The 25179-nt window shown below is 44.0% G+C and overlaps 1 protein-coding gene across 1 annotated transcript in view; it reads right to left on the reverse strand.

Moving 5' to 3' along the window:
* Nucleotides 1-25179, reverse strand: part of msh3 (mutS homolog 3 (E. coli)) — a 265620-nt gene that overhangs the window by 128467 nt on the left and 111974 nt on the right. Inside the window, exons 17-18 of the mRNA XM_072281028.1 lie at nt 19527-19643; nt 16759-16866 (exon numbers count right to left, since the gene is read on the reverse strand). Coding sequence (XP_072137129.1) covers nt 16759-16866; nt 19527-19643 — 225 coding nt within the window. The remainder of the gene's footprint in view (nt 1-16758; nt 16867-19526; nt 19644-25179) is intronic.

A 25179-nucleotide genomic window follows, 5' to 3' on the forward strand; every position in this document is an offset into this window, starting at 1 on the left:
CTTAGGCGCATATATATTGCTCGGGTGTCTACGACTTTAGCACAGTACTGTATTTGTCAATGTGGTGCGGAGAGCAAGTTTATAAATCTGGCAGGAGCAAAGGATGTCAGGAATGGCGAGGGTGGAGCGCCACAGGAGCTAACAGAAGGAGCGGCTGGATTGGGAGGGGTGGTGTGGGTGTAGACACACCCAGCCTTGAGACGCCAGGCAAGGTCATTTGATTCCAAACAATTGGTTTACTGATCATTACAGAATGCCTGTTTGGTGCTTCCCACTCCCTCCCACCGATGATTCCCCTCTCCCTGTCCCCTTACCACTCTCATAGAATCACAGAAAATTACAGCACAGAAACAGGCCTTTTGGCTTATTCAGTCCTTCCTAGACCATTTCACTTGCCTACTCTCATTGACCTGCACCAGGACCATAGCCCTGTTATCCATGTACCCATCCAAACTTCTCTTAAATGTTGAAATTGAGCTCGCATGCATTACTTGTGCCAGCAGCTCGTTCCACACTCTCACGACCCTCTGATTGAAGAAGTTTTCCGGCATGTTTCACTTTAACTTTTCACCTTTCACCCTCAACCCATGACCTCCAGTTGTAGTCCCATCCTGCCTCAGTGGAAAAAGCCTGCTTGCAGTTATCCTATCTATACCAGGCGTGGGACTTGCCATCAATTCTAACCTCGCCCGTAAACTCACCAAGCACCCAGAGAGCATCAACGACCGCCTGATGACACTTCAGCTCCCACTTGCAAACAAGAAGAGTGCTACGCTGATCAGTGCCTACGCTCCCACCATGACCAACCCAGATGACATTAAAGACAAGTTCTATGAAGAACTCGACGCCCTCATCTCAGCAATCCCACAGTCAGAGAAGCTCATCGTTCTCGGGGACTTCAATGCCAGAGCAGGGACAGACTACCAAACCTGGGAAGGGATCATTGGAAGACAAGGCACTGGCAAGCGTAACAACAATGGCCTTCTGCTCCTCAAGACGTGTGCCATACACGACCTTGTCATCACCAACACCCTGTCCCGCCTACCCACCTGTAAGAAGATGTCATGGATGCACCCACGCTCGAAGCACTGGCATCTGATTGACTACATCATCACCAGGAAGAGGGACAGGATGGATGTCAGAGTGACGAGAGCCATGTGTGGTGCCGACTGCTGGACCGATCACCGCCTCATTGTGTCCAAGTTCAGGCTTCGCATTCTGCCCATGAGAAGACCCCAAGGGCAGAAGACTGCAAAGAGGATGAATATCTCCAAGCTGAAAAGCAGCAGGGTTGCGGAAGAATTCGTCGATGACCTTGAAGGCAGACTGCCAGACACACCACAGGATGACGGAACCAGCGTTGAGGAACAGTGGATGGCCTTCAGAGACGCTGTCTACACTACCGCCCTCGAACATCTCGGACCAGCAACCCGAAGAAACCAAGACTGTTTCGATGAGAATGATGAAGAAATACAGGCGCTATTAACGGAGAAACATCAACATTACAGAGCGCATCAGAACAACCCCACATCGCTAGCCAAGAAAGATACCTTTACCAACGCAAGAAGAAAGGTGCAGAAAAAACTTCGCGAGATGCAGGACAGCTGGTTCAGCAAGAAGGCCGATGAAATCCAGGGCTATGCAGACAGCCATGACATAAAGCGCTTCTACGATGCGCTTAAGGCTGTATACGGACCCCAGTCCTCCGGCTCCTCACCACTCCTCAACACAGATGAGACGCAGCTGCTGACAGAGAAGAAGCAGATTCCGGATCGGTGGGCTGAGCACTTTAACAACGTCCTTAACCACCCTGCCGACATCAACGACGAGGCCATTGCCCGCCTGCCCCAGGTAGAAATCAACAAGAACCTCGACACTCCCCACCCTCCCCCCCCACAGTAGATGAGCAGTGAAGCAACTCTCCTGTGGCAAAGCGCCAGGACCCGATGCAATCCCTGCTGAGGTATACAAAGCAGGAGGCCCTATCATGATGCAAAAGCTGACTGTACTCTTCCAGTCCATGTGGAAAAAGGGACAGGTCCCGCAACAGTTGAAAGATGCCAGCATAGTCCACATCTACAAGAGGAAAGGCAACTGCCAGTCTTGCGACAACCACCGAGGCATCTCCCTCTTGTCCATTGCGGGGAAGATTCTGGCCCGCGTCTTGCTCAACCGCCTTCTCCAACATCTTGAGCAAGGTCTGCTCCCAGAAAGCCAGTGCGGCTTCCGTGCTGAATGTGGGACCGCGGACATGATTTTTGCTGCGCGCCAACTCCAGGAAAAATGCCAGGAGCAACACAGCGACCTCTTCGTGACCTTTGTCGATCTAACCAAGGCTTTCAATACGGTCAGCAGAGAAGGCTTGTGGAAGATCATGGAGGAGTTTGGCTGCCCCAGCAAGTTCATCACAATCGTCTGGCAGTTCCACGACGGTATGATGGTGAAAGTTCTGGATGACGGCGACGAGTCGGGGGCCTTCCCAGTGACAAATGGCGTCAAACAAGGCTGCGTTCTTGCCCCGACTCTCTTCAGTATGGTATTCTCTGCCATGCTGACAGATGCCTTCCGTAACTACGAAGAAGGGATCCACATCAGGTACAGGACTGACAGCAGGTTGTTCAACCTTAGGCGCCTGCAGGCAGTTACAAAGGTGCAAGAGACTGTCATCAGAGACTTCTTGTTTGCTGATGACTGCGCACTCAACGCCAGCACAGAGCAGGAGATGCAGCGTGAAATGGACTGCTTCTCACAAGCCTGCGACAACTTCGGTCTCACTATCAGCACCAAAAAGACCGAAGTTATGTACCAGCCTGCCCAAGGAAAGCCATACCAGGAGCCGCACATCACGGTGAAGGGCCAGAACCTCCAGGCAGTCGACAACTTCACCTACCTGGGCAGCATACTCTCTCGCGCAGTGAATATAGACGTTGTGGTCAACAACAGGATTGCTAAAGCCAGCGCCGCCTTTGGGAGACTCCGCGAGAACGTCTGGGAGCAGAGAGGACTCAGCTTTACCACCAAGCTGAAGGTCTACTGTGCAGTGGTCCTTACCACCCTCCTTTACGCCAGCGAGACCTGGACTGTCTACAGCAGACACGCCAAACAGCTCAACCACTTTCACCTGAGCTGTCTCCGCAGACTCCTCCACATCAGGTGGCAGGACAAAGTCCCCGACACGGAAATCCTGGAACGAGCTGGGCTCTGCAGCGTCTACACCCTCCTGCTGAAAGCCCAAACCACCAGGTGGGCTGGACATGTAGTCAGAATGCCAGACAGCCGATTGCCTACGCAGCTGCTGTACGGAGAACTGTGTCAGGGCAAGTGCTCAGTCGGGGGGGGGGGGGGGGGGGGCAGAAGAAACGTTATAAAGACCGCCTCAAAGCGTCCCTCAAAGGCCTGGGTGTCGACATCAACATGTGGGAGACGCTTGCCCTCGACCGTCCAGCTTGGCGCAGCAAGATCACCACAGGAGCCCGTGCAGCTTAAGTCAGGCGCATCATCGAGGCGCAATGAAAGCGTGCTGTGCGCAAGGCCCGAGCAGCATCCACTGTCACGACAGCACCCACCCACTTGTGTCCCACATGTGGGCGAGCCTTCAGGGCCCGGATTGGCCTCATCAGTCACCTCCGGACCCACAGCCACCAATCTCCCATTTGACTTTGAAGCCATGGTCATCTTCGACTACGAAGGACGAACAACAACAACCCTTCATAAATTTGTATATCTCTATCAAATCTTCTTTCATTCTTCTATTCCCTAAGGAATAAAGTCCTCATCTATTGAGCCCTTCCCTTTACTCAGGTTCTCCAATTCCAGCAACACTCTTGTAAATTTTCTCTGCACTCTTTCAATCTTATTAACAGATTTCCTGTACATAGGTGACCAAAACTGCACACAATACTCATCAACGCCTTGTATAACTTCAACATAACATCCCAACTCAATACTTTGATTTATGAAGGACAAGGTGCTAAAAGCTTTCTTAACGACCCTATCTACCTATAACACCGCTTTTAAGAAATTATGGATCTATATTCCCAGATTTATGAAGGACAAGGTGCTAAAAGCTTTCTTAACGACCCTATCTACCTATAACACCGCTTTTAAGAAATTATGGATATATATTCCCAGATTCCTCTGTTCTGCTGCACTCCTCAGTGCCCTACCGTTCACTGTGTAAGTCCTACCCTGATCTATCCTCCCAAAGTGCAACACCTCACACTTGTCAACATTAAATTCCGTCTGCCATTTTTTCAGCCTATTTTTCCAGCTGATGCAGATCCCTCTGCAAGCCATGATAGCTTTCCTCACTGTCCACTACACCCCCAATCCCAGTGTCATCCGCAAATTTGCTGATCCAGTCAACCACATCATTGTCCAGATCGTTGATATAGATGACAAACAACAATGGACCCAGCTGATTCCTGCAGCACACCAGAAGTCACAGGCCTCCAGGCAGAGAGGCAACTATCTATATCTCTCAGTCCATGATTTGTTTACTTTTGTAGCAGCAGTACCGTGCAATACATAAAATCACCACAGTACTGTACAAAAGCACTGTAGCTATAAATATGTGCCTAAAACTTTTGCACAGTACTGGAATCTGGGCAGTGACAAACATTGGTAACAAGCAGAGATTCAGATTCATTTCATGATACATCAAAACACACAGTGAAATGCATCTTTTCTGTTAACAACTAACAGAGCCTAAGGATGTGCTGAGGACAGCTCAGAAGGAATACTTAATAAAGGAAATCAGAATAGTGCCTCTGGAAACAAGCTCTGTCAAATGTATTTTAAAAGAGATAGAGACAAGAGATTCTGCAGATGCTGGAAATCTGGAGCAACACAACACAAACTGCTGGAGGAACTCAGCAGGTCAGGCAGCATCTATGGAGGACTTTCACCAATCAACTTCCCAGCTCTTCACCCCACCCCCTCTCCTGGTTTCACCTATCACCTACCGCCTTGTAGCTCTTCCTCCCCTCTCTCCACCTTGCTCTGCCTTCTCTTCTTTCTTTAGAGTTCAATACATCAACTGTTTACTCTTTTCCATAGATGCTGCCTGGCCTGCCAAGTTCCTCCAGCATTTTGTGTATGTTTCTATGGAGGGGAATGGGCAGTAGGCATTTTAGGACAAGGTACTCCATCAAGGTTGGAAAGGAAGCGAGGAAAAGCCAGACTAAGACGGCAGAAGAACATGAGCCTGACAGGTGATAGGTGGATCCAGGGAGTGGAAGGGTAGGAAGGGGAGAAAGGAATGATGTGAGAAGCTGGGACGGGGTGAGTGGGAGATGTAAAGTGATTTGATAAGAGAGAAATAAAGAGAAAGAGTTGGGAAACCAGAGGGAAGAGCTGAAGGTGATGGGCAGGTAATAACAGCAGGGAAGGAGTTAGAGAAAGGGAAACAAGGCCACATGGATAATTTTTCAAGTTATCGAGATAAGTGTGAATAGGCCCTTCCAGCCCTCAGAGCTATGCTGCCCAGTAATCTTCTGATTTAACCCTGGACTAATCATGGGGCAATTTATCACAACTAATTAACCTACCACCTCTTTGGAGTGTGGGAAGAAACCCACACGGTCACGGGGAGAACGTACAAACTCCTCACAGGCAGCGGCGGGAATTGAAGTCTAGGAAAACGGAGGGGAGTGATTACCAGAAATTAGAGAAATTTAAATTGACGCCATCAGCTTGGAGACTGCCAAACAGTAGTCTTTTTAAAGAGATACCTGAATGCACGCAAGGAGATGGTTGGTGAAGGGTATCAGGTCGAATATCTAAAGGGAACCTGAGGGGGAACTTCTTCACTCAGAGGGTGGTGAGAGTGCGGAACGAGCAGCCAACGGAGGTGGTTAGATCTCAATATTTAAGAGAAGTTTGGATAGGTATATGGATGAGTAGGGTACGCAGGGCTATGGTCTAGGTACAGGTTGATGGGACTAGGCAGAATAATAGCTTGGCCCAGACTAGATGGCTTGAAGGACCTGTTTCTGTATTAGAGCACTCTGTGACTCTGAGTCTAAGAAATCGCTTTGCATATAGGTAAGTCAGTAGCAAATCCAAACAAATGAATGATATCAGACTAGTTAAATTAACCTAAATAAGGCAAAGGCAGAAAATCACCAAAATAATGAGCGGAGCTATCAGTTATCCTGGAAATCTTAGGTCAGTAAGACCACACCACAAGATTACTGGTGGGAGTTCAGTCCTCCCTCCAATGGCTTGACAGTGATTAGAAAAAAAAACACAAAATCTGAAACAATCCTAACTTTTTTATGCTTCTTAACACAAGCAAGCAATCCTCTGCCTCGTGTTCAGCAACTTTGTTAAATCTTGGGGAGAGGATTTACAATGTTTAGTTAATATGGGACCAACAGCTAACCACATGACCGGTGCCCGTAAAGACCACACCAAAGAGGGATTATTAGTTTCCCTTGCTTGTGTGACGTTAGTGACACATGATTTATTTTGTAAAGAAAACAGTTTTTCTTAACTTAAATTCACAACTTGGTCTTATTGAAAATGAACTCAAGCAACACACACAAAATGCTGGAGGAACTCAGCAGGCCAGGCAGCACCTTAGTAAAAGAGTACAGTCGACGTTTCGAGTCGAGACCCTTCAGCAGGACTGGTCGAGGCCCGAAACGTCAACCATACTCTTTTTCCAAAGATGCAGCCTGGTTTGCTGAGTTCCCCCAGCATTTTGTGTGTGCGTCTTGGATTTCCAACATCTGCAGAGTTTCTCTTGTTTGTGATTGAAAATGAACTCATTGAATTATATTTCCAAATTGAGGCACAGCCAAATTGCTTTGTTTAATGCCACAAGTCAGCTTAAATGCAAATCCAGTTATTAAGGAAAACAGAATTTTGCTTCCTTAGGAAGTAGCAGTTCCAAGGAGAAGCCAATAACTTTACCTAGTCTGATCTTCACTGAATCAGATGTTTGGTTTGTAATGCACACAAAACACATTGGGGGAACTCAGCAGGTGACAGGGTTTCACAAAACTGAATGTAGAATTGGATATTAAAGAGCTCAATATTTAGATGCAATCCAAAAGTTTACAGAAAGGATTTCAAATAAAAGGGAGATGAGGTTGAGTACAGGGCTACGGTAGGAAACTTTGTCACATGGTGTGAGCAGAATTATCTGCAGCTTATTGTGAAAAAGACTAAGGAGCTGGTGGTAGACCTGAGGAGAGCTAATGTACCGGTGACCCCTGTTTCCATCCAGGGGGTCAGTGTGGACATGGTGGAGGATTATAAATACCTGGGGATACAAATTGACAATAAACTGGACTGGTCAAAGAACACTGAGGCTTTCTACAAGAAGGGACAGAGCCGTCTCTATTTCCTGAGGAGACTGAGGTCCTTTAACATCTGCCGGATGATGCTGAGGATGTTCTATGAGTCTGTGGTGGCCAGTGCTATCATGTTTGCTGTTGTGTGCTGGGGCAGCAGGCTGAGGGTAGCAGACACCAACAGAATCAACAAACTCATTCGTAAGGCCAGTGATGTTGTGGGGATGGAACTGGACTCTCTCATGGTGGTGTCTGAAAAGAGGATGCTGTCCAAGTTGCATGCCTTCTTGGTCAATGTCTCCCATCCACTACATAATGTACTGGGTGGGCACAGGAGTACATTCAGCCAGAGACTCATTCCACCGAGATGCAACACAGAGCGTCATAGGAAGTCATTCCTGCCTGTGGCCATCAAACTTTACAACTCCTCCCTTGGAGGGTCAGACACCCTGAGCCAATAGGCTGTTCCTGGACTTATTTCATAATTTACTGGCATAATTTACATATTACTATTTAACTATTTATGGTTCTATTACTATTTATTATTTATGGTGCAACTGTAACGAAAACCAGTTTCCCCCTGGGATCAATAAAGTATGACTATGACTAAGTGTGAAAGATTTCTGGGAATACAGATCCATAATTCCTTGAAAGTGGCATCACATGCAGATAGGAGTCATCAAGAAAGTTTTTGGCACATTGTCCTTCATAAATCAAATTATTGAGTTCAAGAGATAGAATGTTATGTTGAAGTTGTTTAAGACATTGGTGAGGCCTAATTTGGACTATTCTGGTCACCTACAAGAAAGATATCAATAAGTTTGAAAGAGTGCAAAGAAAATTTCCAAGGATGTTGCCAGGACTTGAGGGCCTGAATTATAGGGAAAGGTTGAATAGATAGGATTTTATTCCCTAGAGCATAGAAGAATGAGTAGAGATTTGATAGAGATAGATAAAATTGAGGGAAATAGATAGGGTAAATACAAACAAGCTTTTTTCACTCAGGTTGGTTGAGACGAGAACTAGAGGTCATGGGTTAAGGTGAAATGTTTAAGGGGAGTATGAAGTGGAACTTCTTCACTTAGAAGGTTGTGAGAGTGTGGAACAAGCTACCAGCAAAAGCATGATTTCCATGGTACGGATGCAGGTCGATGGGACTAGGCAGATTAATAGATCAGCACAGACTAGACGGGCCAAAGGGCCTGTTTCTGCGGTATGGTGTTCTATGCCTCTAAATATTTTCACCCCAGTGCCAAATGAGGCAGAAGACCTCACAGAACATAGAACAATACAGGGCCTTTGACTCACAAAGTTGTGCCAAACTTTCAACCTAATCATAGATTGATCTAACCCTTCCCTCCTACAAAGCTTTCCATTTTTCTTTCATCCATGTGCGTATCTAAGAGTTTCTTAAATGCCTTAACATATCTATCTCTCACCACTCCTGGTAGCACATTCCAAGCATCCACCAAAAATCGTACCTCTGACATCCCCCTATACTTTCCTCCAATCACCTTAAAATTATGCCCTCTCGTGTTAGCCACTTCCATTATGGGGGGAAAAAAAAGGTCCCCAGCTCTTCACTCTGTTGATGTCTGTTATTACCATGTACACCTCTACCAAGCCTCCTCTCATCCTCCTCCTCTCCAGTGAGGAACGCCCGAGTTCGCTCAACCTCTCCTCCAAAGGAGGTAAATTGTAAATACTATTGAAACCCCATTGTGAAGGACCTGGTGGGTTTTCCATTACAATTCCTAAATCCACGGAATTTAGACACTCAGACAGCTGCAATCATCCGTGCAACACAACCTGTTATTATCATGTTCAACTACCCCACCCCTTCTAACCAACCCACAGAAAAGAAATGCAAGTCTTAGGACTTTCTAATTAAAAGATAGAGAAGGAAAATCTTAGCTAAAACTCCACTTGAAAAACTACTGGGATAAGACACTGAATGCAGAGACAGTCATTCCCTCTAGTGCATACAAATTGGACGCAATAGAGTCCTAGAACACTACAGCATCGAAACAGGCCCTTCAGTCCATCTTATCTGTGCCAAACTATTATTTTGCCTAGTCCCATTGACCTGCAGCGGGACCACGGCTCTCTATGCCCCACCCACCCATGCACTGTACCTATCCAAAAGGAACTTGCATGGACCACTTGTGCTGGCAGCTCGTTCCACACGCTGCAAGCCGTGACAGTCTCCCTCACTCTCCGCTACACCCACTATCTTGGTGTCATAGAAACATAGAAAATAGGTGCAGGAGTAGGCCATTCAGCCCTTTGAGCCTGCACCGCCATTCAGTATGATCATGGCTGATCATCCAACTCAGAACCCTGTACCAGCCTTCCTTCCATACCCACTGATCCCTTTAGCCACAAGGGCCTTATCTAACTCCCTCTTAAATATAGCCAATGAACTGGCCTCAACTGTTTCCTGTGGCAGAGAATTCCACAGATTCACCACTCTCCGTGTGAAGAAGTTTTCCCTCATCTCAGTCCTAAAAGGCTTCCCCTTTATCCTCAAACCGTGACCCCCTCGTTCTGGACTTCCCCAACATCGGGAACAATCTTCCTGCATCTAGCCTGTCCAATCCCTTTAGGATTTTATACGTTTCAAGCAGATCCCCCCTCAATCTTCTAAATTCCAGAGAGTACAAGTCTCGTCGATCCAGTCTTTCATCATATGAAAGTCCTGCCATCCCAGGAATCAATCTGGTGAACCTTCTTTGTACTCCCTCTATGGCAAGGATGTCTTTCCTCAGATTAGGGGACCAAAACTGCACACAATACTCCAGGTGTGGTCTCACCAAGGCCTTGTACAACTGCAGTAGTACCTCCCTGCTCCTGTACTCGAATCCTCTTGCTATAAATGCCAGCATACCATTCGCCTTTTTCACCGCCTGCTGTACCTGCATGCCCACTTTCAATGACTGGTGTACAATGACACCCAGGTCTCGTTGCACCTCCCCTTTTCCTAATCGGCCACCATTCAGAAAATAATCATTTTCCTGTTCTTGCCACCAAAGTGGATAACCTCATATTTATCCACATTAAATTGCATCTGCCATTAATTTGCCCACTCATCTAACCTATCCAAGTCACCTTGCATCCTCTTAGCATACTCCTCACAGCTAACACTGCCACCCAGCTTCGTATCATCTACAAACTTGGAGATGCTGCATTTACTTCCCTCGTCAAAGTCATTAATATATATTGCAAACAACTGGGGTCCCAGCACTAAGCCTTGCGGTACCCCACTAGTCACTGCCTGCCATTCTGAAAAGGTCCCATTTATTCCCACTCTTTGCTTCCTGTCTGCCAACCAATTCTCTGTCCACATCAATACCATACCCCCAATACCGTGTGCTTTAAGTTTGCACACTAATCTCCTGTGTGGGACCTTGTCAAAAGCCTTTTGAAAATCCAAATTTACCACATCCACTGGTTCTCCCCTATCCACTCTACTAGTTACATCCTCAAAAAATTCTATGAGATTCGTCAGACATGATTTTCCTTTCACAAATCCATGCTGACTTTGTCCGATGATTTCACCGCTTTCCAAATGTGCTGTTATCACATCTTTGATAACTGACTCTAGCATTTTCCCCACCACCGATGTCAGGCTTACCGGTCTATAATTCCCCGGTTTCTCTCTCCCTCCTTTTTTAAAAAGCGGGGTTACATTAGCCACCCTCCAATCCTCAGGAACTAATCCAGAATCTAAACAGTTTTGAAAAATTATCACTAATGCATCCACTATTTCTTGGGCTACTTCCTTAAGCACTCTGGGATGCAGACCATCTGGCCCTGGGGATTTATCTGCCTTCAATCCCTTCAATTTACCTAACACCACTTCCCTACTAACATGTATTTCCCTCAGTTCCTCCATCTCACTGGACCCTCTGTCCCCTACTATTTCCGGAAGATTATTTATGTCCTCCTTAGTGAAGACAGAACCAAAGTAGTTATTCAATTGGTCTGCCATGTCCTTGTTTCCCCATGATCAATTCACCTGTTTCTGACTGTAAAGGACCTACATTTGTCTTAACCAATCTTTTTCTTTTCACATATCTATAATCATCCGCGAATTTGCTGATCCAGTTTAAAGCATTCTTATCCAGATCACTGACACAGATGACAAACAACAAAGGACCCCAAAGAACCCAGCACCAGTCCCTACGGCACACCACTAGTCACAGGCCTCCAGTCAGAGGCAACCATCTACTACCACGTTCTGGGTTCTCTCACAAAGCCACTGTCAAAAAAATAGTTACAATAAAAATTACAGTATTTTCATTCAAAACCAAGGAAGGAAATTTGCAGGCTTTGTCTATTCATGTGTCACAGCAACAACAGTACTGAATGTATTTCAAAAAGTTATACAGCACAAGTCAAGTCAAGTTTATTGTCATTTCGACCATAAGCTGCTGGTGCAGTACACAGTAAAAATGAAACAACGTTCCCCCAGGACCATGGTGCTACATGAAACAACACAAAACTACACGAGACTATGTGAGACAACACAAGGCTACACTAGACTATGTAAAACAACGTAACAACTGCACTCGACTACAGACCTGCACAGGACTACATAAAGTGCACAAAACAGTGCAGGGCAATACAATAATACAATAATTAATAAACAAGGCAATAGGAACAGTAGAGGACAAATTACAATATAATAATGAATGATGTAGATATCAGTCTAGACTCTGAGTATTGAGGAGTTTGATGGCTTGGGGGAAAAAACTGTTGCACAGCCTGGTTGTGAGAGCCCAAATGCTTCAGTACCTTTTGCCAGATGGCAGGAGGGAGAAGAGTTTGTGTGAGGGGTACGTGGGGTCCTTCACAATACTGTTAGCTTTGCGGGTGCAGCGTGTGGTGTAAATGTCTGTAATAGCGGGACGAGAGACTCTGATGATCTTCTCAGCTGACCTCACTATCTGCTGCAGGGTCTTGCGAGATATATATATATATATATATATATATATATAAACATGTATAGCAGAGGCAACTATTCACTCCACCATAACTTATTCTCTGAACTATCAAAGTTTGGGGTATTTGGATTATGGACTGAATAAGTCACTAAAAATGGATGAGCACACAAGCTCAGTTATACAGGGAAAAGAAGAACTTGCTCTCTAACTGCCCTCCTTCTCCACACATACACAGCATCCAATGGCATTTCACCAGATAACATTAAAAATCCCTGCCACAGCATGAAACAATAATATTAACAATCAGCTAGTCATTAACGGAGCTCCTTATCCAAGAAAGGGCCTCTTTTGGGCCCCTTAACTAAGAAAGGTTGTGCTGACAGTTCAATGGAGGTTTAGAAAATGGTCCTGGGAATGAAAGGGTTAATGTATCAGGAGCAGTTGATGGCTCTCGGCCTGTACTCGCTGGAGCTTACAAGAATGCAAGGGGATCTTATTGAAACCTCTCCAATATTGAAAGGCCTAGACAGAGTCGACATGGAAAGAACGTTTCCAAAAGTGGGAAGTCCAGGACTAGGGAGCACAAACTCAGAATAGAAGGATGTCCCTTTAGAACAGAGATGAGGAGGAACTTCATTAGCCAGAAGCTGGTGGACCCATGGAATTGCCACAGGCAGCTGTGGAAGCCAAGCCATTGGGTATATTCAAAGTAAAGGTTGATAGGCTCTTGATTAGTAAGGATGTCAAAGGTTATGGGGGGGGAAGGCAGGAGAATGGGATACAGAGGGATAATAAATCAGCCATGATAGAATAGCGGAGCAGACTCAATGGGCTGAAAGTTCTCATTCTGATCCTATGTCTTATGGTCTAAAAGCTGATATATTCAGGTACCAATCGGTTACTGAACAACGTAGAGAACCAAGGTATTGTATTGGTTAGCACAACATTATTACAGCTTGGGCTGTCGGAGTCTGGAATTCAATCTTGACGTCATCTGTGAGGAGTTTGTACGTTGTAGTGTTGAACCAGGTTCACGCAGATCAAGCAAGTGCGACAGAAAGCACTCTCTGTGAAAAGGTAAGTCTCCTTGGAGCGACAGAGGATGAGAGGTGACCTGAGAGAGGTGTACAAGGTAATGAGAGGCCTATCATGTGGATAGTCAGAGGCTTTTTCCCAGGGCTGAAATGGCTAGCATGAGAGGGCACAGTTTTAAGGTGCTTGGAAGTAGGTACAGAGGAGATATCAGGGGTAAGTTTTTCTTATGCAGAGTGATGAGTGCGTGGAATGGGCTGCTGGCAGCGGTAGTGGAGGCGGAAACGACAGAGTCTTTTAAGAGACTCCTGGATGGATACATGGAGCTCAGAAAAATAGAGGGCTATAGTAACCCTAGGTAGTTCTAAAGTAAGGACATATTTAGCATAGCATTGTGGGCCAAAGGGCCTGTATTGTGTTGTAGATTTTCTATGTTTCTATCATTTATATACAAACAGTAAAAATTTCACCATTTTTGCTCAAGTTACAGACACTACAAAGCTGAATACTCAACAAAACATACATCCATACAACCAATGTACTTAGCTAAAAGCACACGCAGAGCATACCTTCCCAATGGTCATGTGCACCACTTGCCTGAAGACAAAAGAAGAGAACTAGCACCTCCCACACGTGCTTAATATATATCCAGGATATTTGCAACGGGACACCAGGCATCTACCCAATGGGAAAAGCAGCTGCAGTTTCTAAACTAACCAATCATGATGGAAGTGACTTTCGATAATCAGAATAAGACACGCCCCCTCCCCCCACCAGGACACACGTGGGTTTCCTCCGGGTGCACCAATTTCCTCCCACAGTCCAAAGGCGAATGGGTTGGTGAGTTAATAAGTCATTATAAATTGTCCTGAGGTTACACTAGGGTTAAATACGTAGGTTACTGAGTGGTGTGGCTTGCTGGATTGGAAGGGCCTGATCTGCACTGTATCACTAAATAAATATAAAAGCTTAGCTACCATCTGACACATTCTCTGATACAATCTCAATTTTAACGTTTGCTGAAGAACATTTAAGATAATTAAAATTAAACTCCATAAGGTTTTTATGCCATTACCAATGTCAATATAATTTAAGATAGGATACATTACAGTACTTTACTTTTAACTTAGAGAAGCTATTATTTTTCCATTTTTCTTTTACAGTATAATCAAATCATTAAACAACTCAGTGTCCTTTTAAAGTACCATGGATTCCAGTTAATTGGGCTGACAGTTAATCAGGACAGCCTCTTATTTGGGACAACTCTTAAAGAATAACATCTAATCAGGAAAATTGCCAGGATTCCCTTTATTTTGAACACAAAGCCGTTTAATTGGTTGCTGAACTGTTTCTAACTGGTGTCAGTCACATGCACTTGCATGGCTGTTAGACGCTACATGGTGCTTAAAACAAACAGTTTTTAAATAGCATCTGTTGCATATTTTTGTGTTAAAAAAAAAGTGAATTTTGATACTGATACAGCCAAGAAACAGCAAGGTAATTTGAACTGTTTTGTTCACTATGGTTTCAAGCATTCAGGCTTGGAGATGCCAGAAACAGCCGGGAGTGAAAATGAAACAATTTCACTACTTCAACAAGTTAGGAACTATGAATAACTTAAAAGGTATTGACGTTCATCTTGAATGCTGCAATGAAAATAAAGATTTGGAGGAGGCAATTGTCAAAAGCATAGTATGAAGGCAGTCCATTACCTGTACTGATTTTGTTCATTTACAGTCAATCAATAAAGCACATCAGGAAGTACTGAATGAATTTCTTTGTCGATAACTATTACGAACTAGTACACAGTTTTATAGCACTGTAGTACTATTGGTAGTGTTCTAATTTGTTCTGTATTTCATTTGAATACATAATTAGTTACTCTGTTTGTCTTTTTTATACCTTTTTAACTATTTCCATAAAACTTCAGCTAGCTGGGGCAGCCACTTCATTGGTACTAGAATATGTACTAGACCCAGTGTGTCCCAATTAACCAGAATCTACTGTATTTTAAATGTAATGCAAATGTCCTCTCGATATACCAAGTGCATCACATCACCTTGTTGTTACTCGATCCACAACTTAGAGTCATGGAATCACAGAGTAACACAGCGTGTAAACAGGCCTTTCGGACCAACTCGTCCACTTGGATAAAAGTTATAGGCAAGAGTTCTGGACCTACCTTATGTGAAATTAGGGAGTCAAGGATTGGAACAGGGGTTTCGTCATTCAGAATAAATTGCACTTAGTATTAATTAACACATGACATTCTGCAGATGTTGGAAATCCACAGCAACACAATGCTAGAGAAACTCAGCAGGTCAAGCAGCACCTATAGAGAGCAATAAAGAGCCAAGGTTTTGGCAGGGAGGGGGGAGAGGCCAGAATAAGAAGCTGGGGGAGGGCAAGGAGTACAAGCCAGAGGTGATAGGTGAAACCAAGTGAAGGTGAAGATATGTGGCTGGGGGAAGGGGTGTCATAAGAAGCTGGGAGCTAATAGGTGGAAAAGGTAAAGGACTGAAGAAGAAAGAATCTAATAGGAGAGGAGAGTGAACCATTGTAGAAAGGGAAGGAGGAGAGGAACTAGAGGGAAGTGATGGGCAGGTGAAGTGAAGCAATGCAAAGTTGTAAGAGGGGAGCTTTAATGGGGAATGGAAAAGGAGAGAGGAGGCAGAGGAGAAATTAATGTTTATGCCATCAGATTATTCATATAAGTGACATGTTGGTTCAAGGATAAGAAGGGAGCTTAAGTTCAATGCACAGCCTGCACACTGACAGAGCATTGCCAAATAAAATTTCTCTGATGGAGCAGTATTTTGCCAGATGTAATAATAAACAAAGATCCTATCTGCCCTTTGGAAAAGATTGAAACAGATGCTATGGCTCAACTTAAAGGAGTTTTCCTGAGACCCAAGCCAAAATTTGTCTCCATTTCCAACTTAATTTAACATAGTACCTGGTTATTTATTTCAGTTTCGATTTGTGGGATGTAGTCTGCATTACACTGGTTGTTGTATAATTCAAAATGACAACATTTGTACAATCAATGAAGTATTTTTGGAGCCCCATCTGTCCTTTAGACTCCTTAAAGCTGAGAAAGATACTAATAACATCATAAGGTCCTTCTTTCTAAAGCAAAATCTACACAGGAAAGTGCCAGTGGAAGCTGACAGACAAAGTGATGGATGTGGTTTCAATTTCAACATTTAAAGAAAATTTGGGTAAGTACATGGATGAGAAGGGCATTGACGTCTACGGTTCAGGTGCGGATCGATGGAACTAGGCAGAATAACAATTCAGCACAGACTAGATAGGTCAAAGGGCCATTTTCTGAGCTGTGGTGCTCTATGACACTAGCAAAGTTGGAATGAGCAAAATCCAAGCAAAACTAGGTGTGAATAGAAGAATTAAAGCAAGATCTTGAGAAATCCTTAAGATGAATACAGGAAGAAGGCAAGGTCAAGATTATACTTCATTACCTGGTATATCCTTCCTGCTTAGCAACTGCAGCCAATGAGAAGGTGCAGTCAATGGTTGCCAGGTGACCAATTGCCTTTCTTATTCCGTGGTAGTGCTCACCAAACTGACTGTGCATGAACAGAATGAGAATTACTTTGAGAAAATCAATTACAACATAAATATCCCTAAACAACTTAATATACACTCAGTAGCCATCTTCATTAGGTACAGCTGCTTATTAATGCAACTATTTAATCAGCCAATCATGTAGCAGAAACTCAATGCACAAAAGCAAGCAGAAATGGTCAAGAGGTTCAGACTGAACATCAGAATGGGGAAGAAATATGATCTAAGTGACTTTAATAGTGGAAAGATTATTGGTGCCAGACAGGGTAGTTTGCATATCTCAGAAACTGCTGATCTCCTGGGATTTTCACTCACAACTGTCTCTGGAGTTTACGAACAAAAAAAAATCCAAAGAGTGGAAGTTCTGTGGGCAAAAATTCCTTATGAATAAGGGCAGTCAGAGGAGAATGGCCAAACTGGTTCAAGTGGACAGGAAGACAACAGCAACTCAAGTAAACACACCTAATAATGGTGATGTGCCAAAAAGCATCGCTGAATGCACAACATGTCAAACTTTGAAGTGGATGGGCTACAGCAGCAGAGGACCACGAGCATACGCTCAGTGGCCATTTTATTAAGTACAGGAGCTAAGTAACAAAGTGGCCACTGAGTGTACATTATTGTTTGTGAATCCTGGTAAAATATTTAATCATTATACTCAAATGCGCAGCGGATTTGGAAGGTAGTTAACGAAGTCAACAGAATAATTTTCCTTAAATAACAAATGCCATAGGAATTTTCAGTCAGCATTTGCTCAAGGAGAATTTCCTTTCCCTACTTCAGACTGGTTCACTTCACTCAATATTCAGCATCCTTTAATATCAATGACGCTCAGAGATGAACTAGTATCAGGTGCTCTTTTTCCATGGGAATGACAACAAGTCAAAGGCACTATCTTAGCTCTCGGCGGAAACTGGCATCCTAATCAAATTCCACCAAGCAAATAGTGACAGCACTTCAAATTCAGCTGATTGGCTATTGGATTACCTGTAAACTGGGCAGAGATAAATGTAGCTCTTCGACTGTTGCGTTAAAGGAAAATTGTCCTCTTCTGACAGAGCACAATCAGATGTACACATCTGCATGACTTTTCTTGTGCCTTTTCAATAGCTATTTACAGCATTGTTGCTACTTAAGGACTGGGATGTTAATCACTCGGTGTGAAAGAATTAGACATGATGCTTAAGTGGATAATTAAATAGTGATCACAACATGCCCATGTGTGTGGAGATGAACAAAGCTGAAGAAATTCCAACCGGGGCATCAAGCAAATGTGAAGGTTATTCAGCTCTGAAGGAGCCAGTGGTGTTGATGGCACTGGGAAAAGCTTTGCAAGTTACATCATGTTATGCCCTCTACAATATACTTTGAGTACATGGAGGCTTTCCGTCTTCCTACTCCCTCCTGGGAAACAGATTCCAGGTGTACAAGGTGATAAGGGGCACAGATCGAGTGGATAACCAGACTCCCCCACCCCGCCAACCCTGGCAGAAATGGCGAACATGAGGGGGTGTCATTTTACAGTGATTGGAGGTAAGTTTAGGGGGGGGGATATCAGAGGTAGGTGGTTTTTTTTCCCCACACAGAGAGCGGTGGGTACGTGAGCACCCTGCCAGGGTGATGGTAAAGATAGATTCATTAGGAGCATCTAAGAGACTCATAGCTAGGCATCTGAATGCTAGGGCTTTGTAGGAGGGAACAGTTGGATTGATCTTGGAGTAGGTTAAAGAGCCAGCACAATATCTTGGGCTGAATGGCCTGTACTGTGCTACAGTGTTCAAACATTGTCAATAAACCAATCAATAACAATAGCCATCAATTATCCATCATTACGTACTTCTAACAAGTAACTTTCAACTTGTTGATTGAGCCACTATATCTACAGTACTGGGTTAAAGTCTTAAGCAATGCAGGGTACCGCATATTGCTAGGGTACCTGTTACTTTTGCACAGTACTGCATTTGACAACATGGAGTGGAGAGGGAGTTTGTAAATCCGGCGGGAGCAAAAAAGGTTGGTAATGGTGAGGGTGGAGCACCACAGCTGAGGTGTGGGACAGATGGCAGAGAAGGAGTGCCAGGGACGGGTGCGTGGTGCGGGTGCAGACACGCCCAGCCCTGAGGCACCAGGCAACGTCACTTGGTTCCTAAACAGTTGGCTCATCGATGATTACAGAATGTGTCTTTGGTGCTTCCCGCTCCCTCCCCTCTCCCTTCCCCTTTTCCCAACCATGATTCCCCTTTCCCACTCTCAGACACCCAGAGCAGAATCAGGTTTATCATCACTTACACATGTCAAAGTTTGTTTTTTTTTGTGGCAGCAGTACAATGCAATACCTAAAATTACTAGAGTACTGTGCAAAAGTCTTAGACACCTTGTCTATATACCATATATGACTAAGACTTTTGTACAGTACTGTAGAATAACTTCTCAATATGAAATATAAACAATATGTGGTCTATTCAATGAGGCCACTGAAGGAGAACAGAAATGCAATGCCCCAGCAGAACAGTTTTCTGCTTAAGATCTTGAACTGGGGCACAAGCCTTCATATAAACATTTGTAACTGCATTTGATCTATTTAATTTCTCTGACTTCATTCAGAGCTTCAATGATCAGCCTAACAGACAGTTCAGATGCAAAGTTAATACCCCTGACGTACTCCAGTAATTTCAGCCACTCTGCATTGCAGTCGAGGACGAGTTGCTCACGAAGCTGGCACAGCTGCCGGTGCTTCTCCACAATGAATGGGGTATGGAAGCGGACGACAGCCTTTGTGCTACGGATAAAAGGGAACAGAACCAAGGTCACTAGAGTAATCATTAATGTCACTAGTAAAGGAAGTCAGATTCACAATGGCTTCTTTCAGAGTTAACCTTGAAAAAAAATGAATGAGAAAGAAATGTTGTATAAAATCCGGATCCTACACAGTTCACTACGCCACAGGAAGTAGTCAAAAATCAAGATACATCCCTCAAAATCCATCTGCAGATAGACAATCTTTCACGTCGAAGCTTAATTTAATATTAAAAGTTTCCTACTAAAATAATCAGGCAAAAAAGTCACATCATAATTCAAGATTTTGTATTGTATCTCTAGGCAAATAAAAATATAGCGACATATACAAACTTTGATAAGAAAATTTCTTTGAACTTTGAACTGGGACTGCTAAATAGGGATCGAAGGCAAAGTAAACTTGTTATCGAAGTGCGTAATTTTCACCATACACTAAATTGAGATTCACTTTCTTGCAGGCATTTACACAAAAATAAAGAAATACTGTAGAATTTAGGAAAAACTACAAAGACTCACAAACAACCAATGTGCAAAAAAAAACCAAAGTCAAAATTCAAGATTGTTTAATGTCATTTCTCGTGCACAAGCGTAAGGAGAACAAAATAATCATTACTCCGAATACAATGCAGCCCAAAAAAATCCACAAATGGGAAAGAACATGATAATAATAAAAACACAATAAATACTAATAGAGAGCTTGAAATAAAGTAGTGGTGGAGTTAGTGGGTGGAGGTGGAGGCCTTACTGCTTGGGGAAAGTAACTGATTTTGAGTCTGGTGATCCTGGCGTGGATGCTGCGTAGCCTCCTCCCTAATGGGAGTGGGACAGACAGGCTACAAGCCGGGTGGGTGGGATCCATCATGATGTCGCTGGCCCTTTTCCAGCATCTTTCTGTATACATGTCCTTGACGGCGGGTAGGCTGGTGACGCGTTGCACAGTTTTGACTACCCATTCTATAGCCTTCCTGTCCGCCATAGTGCAGTTTCCGTACTGTGCAGTGATGCAGCTTGTCAGGCTGTGCATCTATAAAACAATGTGAGTACGGATGTGCAAAGTCCAGCTCCCTTCAGCCTCCTCAGAAAGTAGGGGAGCTTTCTTGCTTGTGTAGGATGTCTTCTGGGACCATGAGAGGTTGTGCAAGATGTGAACTCCCAGGAGTTTGAAACAGCTTGCAGGAGAGGCAAAGATCAAAGTTCAAAGTAAACAGATGTCAACATATACAACCCTGAGATTCATTTTCTTGTGGGCATACTCAATAAATCTATAGAATAATAGCCATAACAGAATCAATGAAAGATTGCAAAACTTGGGTGTTCAAGAGTGCAGAAGACAACACACTGTGCAAATACAAAAAGAAGAAAAATTATAATAAATGAATAAATAAACAATAAACAAAAAGGCACGAGATGAAGAGTCCTTGAAAGTGAGACTATTGGTTGTGAAACCAGTGAAACAGATTGCTTCAACAAGATTGCTGTTATGGCTCCAACAGCGCGTTTCATAATCCTTGCAATTGCTGACTGCAAAGCTGCAACAAGTTACACAGCTGTCAGTAAATGCTGCAAGTGAAAGAATGCTGTGGAGAGACAAACTATTTAACCCTACAGTAAAGAGACATTATAATTACATATAATTACATTTTAAAAATTACCAGGTTTTAGAAAGACACAGCACAAGATAGCCACGATTAACGGTCTTCTGCCACTTGACAGTTTCGGCCCAATTACATTTCTCAGGTTCCAATAAATCCTGCAAGAGGGCCACAACCTTGTCGTGGTTTGGAGGTTTGCCTGTCTCAGTAACCTGAAGAACTATGTTGGCTGAAGGCAGGGCTTTATGCTTTGGCTCTTGCTGTAGAGTCACCCACGCCAAACAGGTCAAAGGTTAGAAGCCAGACTAAGAGCGGTCCACTGGTCCTCCAAGTTCAGAGATTCAGCTCAGGGACCGGCAAAACAAAATTGTTACGTAAACAGCAATGAAGAATTCTTCTACATCTGAGTGTGGTGGTATTCCTGAGTCTCCATTCTGGACTTGTGTGACTGACAGTAGTGAATACTGAGAGGAAGCTACTGACACAGTGAAGGAAGCCCTGAACACTACCAGAGATCGAGGGCCTTCATTGCTCCCCTAAACACCAGTAGCATAATGGGCAGCAACTTCCAAGAAACACAGCTTCTCAAAACAGTGCAGGGGACTCTAGAATATAGAACATTACAGCACTGTTCAGTTCTTCAGCCTGCAGCGTGGATGAAATCACCAGAGAGACAGAGTCACTGGTAGATACAAAGCAGCTTCTTTATTCGACACAACAAAGTACAGCAGGCATCATACGGACGGAGAGGCTTTCCGCAGAAAGGTCAGCTAGCCCAATGTGGGCTCGATATTTATATGCTAAACACAAAGGCAACTGCTACTTAAAAAGTTATAGACAATGCTTCCTATTGAAGCTACATACAAAATATCACACCATCCTTTCCTTCCGACACCAATATGTCGGGGTTGGTATCCACAGCCTTTAGGAATGTAAGTTACGATACATTTATTTGGCACTTGCCGTGCTAACATAGAAGACAATTAATATTTATAATGTATAGATAATACTGTCTTCGAAACTACAGCATCAGGCGCCAGAAGCATCTGGTATTCACACCCTTTTAGGAAGTGCATTGTCAAACAGAAGTCTGGTGGCCAAAGTCATTTAAGTGTAAACAAATCATCTACCCAAAAAAACTCACTCTAACACAGTCCATAATGTTGTGCCAACCCTTTGACCTACTCTAAGATCAATCTAACCTTCCCTCCTACGTAGCCCTCCATAATTCTATCAGCCATCTGCCTATCGAAAAGTCTCTAAAATGTCCCTAATACAACTGCCTCTATCTCCACCCCTGGCAGCACGTTCCATGTACCCACCACTTACTCTGTAAAAAAACTTCCTTCTGAGATTTCCCCTGCACTCTCTCCACTGATCACCTTAAAATTATGTCTCCTCAGATTAGCTATTTCTACCCTGGGAAAAAGCTGCAGGCTGTCCACTCGATCGATATCTCTTATCATCCTGAACACCAGATGACCTGGGAGTCCCTCATTCTTGTAACCAGTCCAGTAAATCACTCCTTCGCAAAGACTTTACTCTCTTTCTGGAAATGCTGCAACCAGAAATTAGCACCTGCTACAGGTGAAACCAACCCAGTGCTTCACCAGCAACACAAGAGATTCTACACAGTCGCATCTCTGGAAACAAGGTTGGTCAAATGTATTTTTAAAGAGAAAGAGAGCGAGACAAGAGATTCTGCAGATGCTGGAAATCTGGAGCAACACACAAAATGCTGGAGGAACTCGGCAGGTCAGGCAGCATCTATGGAGGGGAATGAACAGTCGACATTTCAGACCAAGACCCTTCATCAGGGCTGGAAAGCAAGAGGGCAGAAGCCAGAATAAATGTTTAATCAGTAAAAGTTTTGATATCTATTCCTCTGTAATAAGAGGCATAGATTGAATTCTCAGCGAGAGACTTTTTCCCAGGGCAGAAATGGCTAATATGAGGAAGCATATTCTTAAGATAATTGAAGGAAATTATAGAGGGATATCAAAAGCAAGTTTTTTTTCTTTTTACACAGAGCAATGAGTGTGTGGAATGCTCCGCCAGGGGCAGTGGTAGAGGCAGAGAGAACCACAGAACCATAGAAACTATAGCACAGATACAGGCCCTTTGGCCCTTCTTGGCTGTGCCGAACCATTTTCTGCCTAGTCCCACTGACCTGCACACGGACCATATCCCTCCATATACCTCCCATCCATGTATCTGTCCAATTTATTCTTAAATGTTAAAAAAGAACCCGCATTTACCACCTCGTCTGGCAGCTCATTCCATACTCCCACCACTCTCTGTGTGAAGCCCCCCCCCCATGTTCCCTTTAAACTTTTCCCCCCTCACCCTTAACCCATGTCCTCTGGTTTTTTTCTCCACTTGCCTCAGTGGAAAAAGCCTGCTTGCATTCACTCTATCTATACCCATCATAATTTTATATACCTCTATCAAATCTCCCCTTATTCTTCTACGCTCCAGGGAATAAAGTCCTAACCTATTCAACCTTTCTCTGTAACTGAGTTTCTCAAGTCCCGGCAACATCCTTGTAAACCTTCTCTGCACTCTTTCAACCTTATTTATATCCTTCCTGTAATTTGGTGACCAAGACTGAACACAATACTCCAGATTCAGCCTCACCAATGCCTTATACAACCTCATCATAACATTCCAGCTCTTATACTCAATACTTCGATTAATAAAGGCCAATGTACCAAAAGCTCTCGTTACGACCCTATCTACCTGTGACGCCACTTTTAGGGAATTTTGCATCTGTATTCCCAGATCCCTGTTCCACTGCACTCCTCAGCGCCTTACCATTAACCCTGTATGTTCTACCTTGGTTTGTCCTTCCAACGTGCAATACCTCACACTTGTCAGTATTAAACTCCATCTGCCATTTTTCAGCCCATTTTTCCAGCTGGTCCAAGTCCCTCTGCAGGCTCTGAAAACCTTCCTCACTGTCTACTACACCTCCAATTTTTGTATCATCAGCAAACTTGCTGATCCAATTTACTACATTATCATCCAGATCATTGATATAGATGACAAATAACAATGGACCCAGCACTGATCCCTGTGGCACACCACTAGTCACAGGCCTCCACTCAGAGAAGCAATTCTCTACCACCACTCTCTGGCTTCTTCCATCGAGCCAATGTCTAATCCAATTTACCACCTCTCCATGTATACCTAGCGACTGAATTTTCCTAACTAACCTCCCATGCAGGACCTTGTCAAAGGCCTTACTGAAGTCATGTAGACAATATCCACTGCCTTCCCTTCATCCACTTTCCTGGTAACCTCCTCGAAAAACTCCAACAGATTGGTCAAACATGACCTACCACGCACAAAGCCATGTTGACTCTCCCTAATAAGCCCCTGTCTCCCCAAATGCTTGTAGATTCTGTCTCTTAGTACTCCCTCCAATAACTTACCTACTACTGACGTTAAACTCACCGGCCTATAATTTCCCAGATTACTTTTCGATCCTTTTTTAAACAACGGAACAACATGAGTCACTCTGCAATCCTCTGGCACTTCAACCGTAGACAGCAACATTTTAAATATTTCTGCCAGGGCCCCCGCAATTTCAACACTAGTCTCCTTCAAGGTCCGAGGGAACACTCTGTCAGGTCCCGGGGATTTATCCACTTTAATTTTCCTCAAGACAGCAAGCACCTCCTCCTTTTCAATCTGTACAGTTTCCATGGTCTCACTACTTGATTCCCTCAATTCCATAGATTTCATGCCAGCTTCCTTAGTAAATACAGACGCAAAAAACCTATTTAAGATCTCCCCCATTTCCTTTGGTTCCGCACAAAGCCGACCACTCTGATCTTCAAGAGGACCAATTTTATCCCTTACAATCCTTTTGCTCTTAATATACTTGTAAAAGCTCTTTGGATTATCCTTCACTTTGACTGCCAA

This window comes from Mobula birostris, chromosome 17, assembly GCF_030028105.1.
Source record: "Mobula birostris isolate sMobBir1 chromosome 17, sMobBir1.hap1, whole genome shotgun sequence".
In the NCBI taxonomy this organism is placed as follows: Eukaryota; Metazoa; Chordata; class Chondrichthyes; order Myliobatiformes; family Myliobatidae; genus Mobula; species Mobula birostris.